The sequence below is a fragment of the Callorhinus ursinus genome, unplaced genomic scaffold, assembly GCF_003265705.2.
Source record: "Callorhinus ursinus isolate GAN/ISIS: 27379988/994484 unplaced genomic scaffold, GSC_fseal_2.0 scaffold4, whole genome shotgun sequence".
Classification (NCBI taxonomy): domain Eukaryota; kingdom Metazoa; phylum Chordata; class Mammalia; order Carnivora; family Otariidae; genus Callorhinus; species Callorhinus ursinus.
Genome location: NW_027397066.1, coordinates 22,172,098 through 22,178,283, shown reverse-complemented (window position 1 = coordinate 22,178,283; position 6,186 = coordinate 22,172,098). Strand labels below are relative to the sequence as shown.

Sequence of the window (6,186 nt, the reverse complement as noted above, 5' to 3'; positions counted from 1 at the left end):
CTGATGAAGTTCTCTTGGGAACCAGAGACCCTTCTGAGCTGTTCTGTCTTATGTACTATCTTTGCTACACCAGATTGTTTAAGGCTTATTCTACAGCTTAAAACTGAGATAATCCTGAGAGACAGAGACTCCTAAATTTATTATATATTAGATCATATTGAAGATCCTGAATTTAGCATTCCTGGTCTGTTAGCATTGCAGCCTTTCTCTCTAATTATCCAAAGCTTATTCACTGTTGACACTTGCCAGGACAGTGACTTGTGTTTGTGTGTGTGTGTGTATGAGTGTGTATGTGCGCATGTGCGTGGGTGTGTGGTCAACTAATATTAGGTTATAAATCACTCAAAACTCAGTGGCTTAAAACAGCAACCATCTATTCTTATTCACCCATATGTAGCTCAGCAGAATGGGTGTTCCTGGTTGTGTGCAAGTGGGCAAGTCTCCTTCAAGATGGAGGTAAGTGAGCTGGCCTTGGTTTCTCTCTAAGGATTAGTTCAGGTCTGTTCCATGCATGCTCTTTGTAGAGCCCAGACTAAAGGGGCAATAGTTTCTTATAAAAAAGTCTTGTGATAGAATTAGTCCGAGTGGGATGAGAGAGCTGAGTGTTTGTGTGGTCGCTTCTTGGAAACCGATAGCGCTTGCAGCATGGCTGACCAACTGACTGAAGAGCAGATTGCAGAATTCAAAGAAGCTTTTTCACTATTTGACAAGGATGGTGATGGAACTATAACAACAAAGGAATTGGGAACTGTAATGAGGTCTCTTGGGCAAAATCCCACAGAAGCAGAGTTACAGGACATGATTAATGAAGTAGATGCTGATGGTAATGGCACAATTGACTTCCCGGAATTTCTGACAATGATGGCAAGAAAAATGAAAGACACAGACAGTGAAGAAGAAATTAGAGAAGCATTCCGTGTGTTTGATAAGGATGGTAATGGCTATATTAGTGCAGCAGAGCTTTGCCATGTGATGACAAACCTGGGAGAGAAGTTAACAGATGAAGAGGTTGATGAAATGATCAGGGAAGCAGATATTGATGGTGATGGCCAAGTAAACTATGAAGAGTTTGTACAAATGATGACAGCAAAGTGAAGACATTGTACAGAATGTGTTAAATTTCTTGTACAAAATTGTTTATTTGCCTTTTCTTTGTTTGTAACTTATCTGTAAAAGGTTCCCCCCTGCTGTCAAAAAATATGCATGTATAGTAATTAGGACTTCATTCCTCCATGTTTTCTTCCCTTATCTTACTGTCATTGTCCTGAAACCTTATTTTAGAAAATCGATCAAGTACCATGTTGCATGTGGCTTACTCTGGATATATCTAAGCCCTTCTGCACATCTAAACTTAGATGGAGTTGGTCAAATGAGGGAACATCTGGGTTATGCCTTTTTTTAAAGTAGTTTTCTTTAGGAACTGTCAGCATGTTGTTGTTGAAGTGTGGAGTTGTAACTCTGTGTGGACTATGGACAGTCAACAATATGTACTTAAAAGTTGCACTATTGCAAAACGAGTGTATTATCCAGGTACTCGTACACTATTTTTTTGTACTGCTGGTCCTATACCAGAAACATTTTCTTTTATTGTTACTTGCTTTTTAAACTTTGTTTAGCCACTTAAAGAAAATCTGCTTATGGCACAATTTGCCTCAAATCCATTCCAAGTTGTATATTTGTTTTCCAATAAAAAATTTATAATTTACCCAAAAAAATGTCTTGTGATAAAGAGGCACAAGAGAATAAGACCAATCACACAAGCACATGTCAAGACTCCACTTATGTACTTGTGCATTTGACTGCAAAAGGTACCTCAGTATGTTTTCAGTGGATGATGTAGGCTGAGGAACTCCTTAATCTAGTTAGTTCATTAGAATTCAAAAGAATAAAAATCTTAATTTCTGGATTTTATTCCTAGCCTAGTCACTTATTTTATGGCCGAGAACAAGTCATTTTACTTCTTTAGATTTGTTTCTCTCCTCTAAAATGGAATTAGTAAAAGACCTAGTCACAGGTTGTGAAGAGAAAATAAAATGATGTAGGTGGAAGCAAGTAGAAGGAGAAGAATATATCCCAACTGTTCTGTGTAAAGGAATGAATAGCCCTAAATACCAAAAGTATGAAAGAAATTGGACTTGCTATTATTGGAAAATCAAGAGAGAAGAGAATTACAGTTTTTTTTTTTTCCTAAAAAAAGAAATAACAATGGTGAGAGAGTATGAGGAGAAAGGACTGCCATTAGGTGTCTATCTCCACAGAGCCAGGCATTCTGTTAGACAGGGTGTGTTATCTTGTTTAGTCCTCACATTTTCCAAGACAGAAGAAACAAAATAAAGGAACACTAATTGAGCTATAATACCAATGATAATCTGAACAACTTTACTTCATAGGCACATGGCTCAGTTGGGAGTCCGTTTGTAAGACAACAGAGGTTCCAGAATTTTCCAGCAGCATTTGTCATTTCCTTGAGCTTGCACTATACTTGTGCCACTAATCAACTCTGCTCTCTTTACGAAGTGAGTCAACCTCTCTGGGCTTTCTTTTGGGTAAAAATGTGACAAATTAGATTTATTGCAACACTCCACAAGAACTGCAGAATTAAAAAGTGGCATGTGCTGTTATGTGGCACAGAGGTAATTTTTAATTAAAAACCCCTCTGATTTCACTTAATCTATCTCTGATAGCCAAAATGTAAGCATGAATTTCTGTTTCTCATTTTCCTGTCTCTCTAAAAATATATGTATCTATATAGTTGTAGAAGGAATTCAGCCTTATCTCTTAAGGAACAAAGATGCCTTGTGAAACACAGCAAATGTGAGGTAGAATTTTCTTTAGGCAACTATTATCTTTTCTATATAAAAAAGAGGGGTTGGTGAAAGTGGAATATGGACTACCTTCAGACAGCCTATCATTGATCCAGGCAAGAACAGAAGGAAAATATGTATTATGTTAAGACACCTCTTTTCTTGTACTGCTTTTCTCAGATTACTTAAGTGTAGTCTATACACTTTTCCTCCAATATTTTTGAATGAAGGGACAAAGCTAAGATGATAAGGCTTTTAAATATTGTTGTAAAACCTGGAGTTACATAAAGTGTATCAATTTAGTCAAATTTGCTTGTTCACAACAATGAGTATTTTCTGAGCCCTATTAAAATATTGAAAATAAGATGACATCACAAATATTTCCACAGTGCAAAGCACCTTTAATGAATTGAAGCCCATTTCTCACCTTCTAATTTCCTGAAGGACACAATATAACTGAGTAGTTAAAAATATGGCTTCTGTAGTTGTGCTAGTCAGGGCAAGTAATAACTACCATAACATCAACAATAAAAAAAAAAAAACACTAAGATCTCGGTGGATTGACACATAAAATTTTATTTCTCATTCATGAAAACCCCAGTCGAGTGGGGTTTTCATGAATGAGAAATAAACCACATTATAAGAACTAAATAATTGACAGTCATCGTATTTACAGTTAAGATTTTTTTTTCAAAGATGTAGGTGCTTCTCAACTAAAAACTTGGGAATGATAAACCCTAGAGCAAGGTAGGGAGAGTATATAATGGTGGAGGACTGGGGAGAAATCTCCTTTAAATCAGATAGCCAATGAATGCTACTCTGTTAAAATGACATTGAAGCTAAAACCCCAAGAATGGGAATAGTAGAAAAAGTTTTCCAGGCCAATGAAGACTGTGGGCAAAGATCCTGAGGCAAGATTGCTCAGTATCTTGGATGAACTGGACCAATGCCAGAGTGGCCAAATTGCAGTGAGATATCTATAATGGCACAGGATATGATAGGAGACATAGGAAATACCCAGAACATAGGAACTGAAAATCAAGAGACTAACAGCTAATTGAAGGTTTCATGGTTAATAAGAATCCTTCTAGACTTGTGATCTTTATACCACATCATGTTCTCTTCTTAGAGTTACAGGCAAAATAACATATTTTTATATGTAATGTTAAAATTTATGAAGCACTTTTACAAATATAATCTCCTTGTAATTCCCAAAATAATCCTCTGAGGTCACTAAGGCTGATAATAATAATCCATTGAAGTTCATGAGAAATGTACATTCAAAGATGTTGGCTCAACTACCCAAGATCACATAGCTAGTAAGTGGTGCAACAGGGGTGTAAAGTAAGTAAAACTCCTACTTGCTTTGAGGTGTGTTAGGACAAAGAAGTACCATATGGACCCTGTGTCTGCTATGTGCCAAATTCTAGATGGGATATTACACAAGCATTATTCAGATATATTTTTGGCAATTACATTTGCAGTGATTTGGGATAAATTAGCTGTTTTTTTTTTTCCTTTCTTCCATCATGCAACGTAAGTCATGACATTCTAGCATTTCAACTCAATATTAATGGGAGGGAAAGTGACAGCAAATGCTTCTGTTTTCAAGAGCAGATCTGCTAGAAGAATAGAAAGATGTTACCTTGTGAAAGATATTCTTAAAAAGTAGTAATATTGAGGACAGAAATTATATAGTGTGTTTGTATTACCATCATACTTTAACAGTTATGATGGATCAGGCTAAAGCAACTGAGAAGTATGCATTAATCACTGAATCACTTGTTAACTATGAAGCCGCCTACCAATTTCACTTAAACGAAAGAGCATTTAGAGTAAATTGTGACTAATATCTCATCTGGCCTATTTGGACTACCTAACAGTTATATGCATAATTTTATATATATATATATATATAATATATGTGTATACACACACATATATTATACATATATATATTTATCTTGAGAATAAATATATACATTTATTTATATATTTGCTATATATAAATATCCCTTTGCCAGTGCTTTAATAGAAACTTTTAATAGAAACTTTAAGCCCATCTTATTATGTGATAACATAATTTATTTTTATTTTGGGGGATAGAAACTCTATTTTTTTTTTAAATTTGTCACCACACAGGGCTCCTGGGGGGCCTCAGTCGGTTAAGCATCAGGCTTCAGGTCAGGTCATAATCCTGGAGTCCTGGGATCAAGCCCCACAAGGGGCTCCCTGTTCAGCGAGGAGCCTGCTTCTCCCTCTCCCTCTGCAGCCCCCATGCTCTCTCTCTATCTCAAATAAATAAATAAAATCTTTAAAAAATTTATCACCATACAAATTTCAGTAAAAATTAAATGAGTTGTACCAATGCTGAACCCTCAAAATGATTTAAAATTTTGGATTAATTAATTAAGAAGATTCTCCATACATGTGTTAGACATATAAAAAAGAAAAGAAAAGAAAAGTAGAATTGGGAGTTACATGAGGATAGAGATGCTATTTTATTAAGTTCCATGTTTGTAAAGAATAGTATGTCTGATACATCCAAAGAGCTAGTAACTAATTAGTGAGAGAATTGTTGACATATGAAAACCAAGATTGTAATATTTTGGCATGAAATTATCAGCTGCGGATACTACTCAAGATGGTTTTGCAGACTACTTGATGCTTAGTCAACAGTGGCTTTTTTTTTTAATTTTACATTCCATAAATATTTTCAAACAAAAGTTCGAGGGTTTGCCATCAGGTGACATATTGAAAGAAGAATGAGTTTCTGATTCAGTCAGACCCAGGGCCAGGCTTCACAACTTCCAGAATCTTGACCTTGAGCACATTACTAAACTTGTAAAATTCAATTTTCCCATCTGTAAAATTAGATTAACACATCTATGCCCCATAATTGTGTCAGACACTTACCAGGCACTAGAAATACATCTCACCCATGTGGAAATTAAAATCTAAGATTTAGTATTAGTATTATAACATCAGTAAAGAATATTACAAAATGACTTGCTTGCCATAGAAGTTCAGAACTGGCCATTTCTTCTCCTATTACTGCCATGTGATCCATGCCTTGAGGTATACTTGGTTATTCTAAGACTTCATGGAATTAACAAAGTGGTCATAACTTACATTGCCAATATACAAGAGGTCTCCTTTATGAGCGTGCTTTGAGTTAAAATTTTAGAGGAACAAATGGATATACATTCCCCTCCCTAGGAACCTGCAGGACATTGTTAGAAATAGGATATTACAAAATCTTAGTATGAAAAAAAAAAATCTTAGTATGGTCAATAGTTCTTGCCATCTGACAGGACTTTTTTTTTTTTAAGGGCAAAAATAATGCTCTCTACAGGAGCAAAGTTTATGTAAGATCAATCAT

The 6,186-nt window shown here is 35.4% G+C and overlaps 1 protein-coding gene across 1 annotated transcript; it reads left to right on the top strand.

Annotated features, from left to right (window-relative positions):
- Positions 1-617: 617 nt before the first annotated feature.
- LOC112836080 (calmodulin-1-like) lies at positions 618-1,311 on the top strand. The gene has a single exon (XM_025887755.2). The coding sequence runs from the start codon at positions 646-648 to the stop codon at positions 1,093-1,095; it is 450 nt and encodes a 149-aa protein (XP_025743540.1). The 5' UTR covers positions 618-645; the 3' UTR covers positions 1,096-1,311.
- Positions 1,312-6,186: the final 4,875 nt, after the last annotated feature.

Excerpts from the sequence above, each read along its gene's own strand:
- LOC112836080 (XM_025887755.2), top strand. The coding sequence starts at position 646 with ATGGCTGACCAACTGACTGAAGAGCAGATTGCAGAATTCAAAGAAGCT.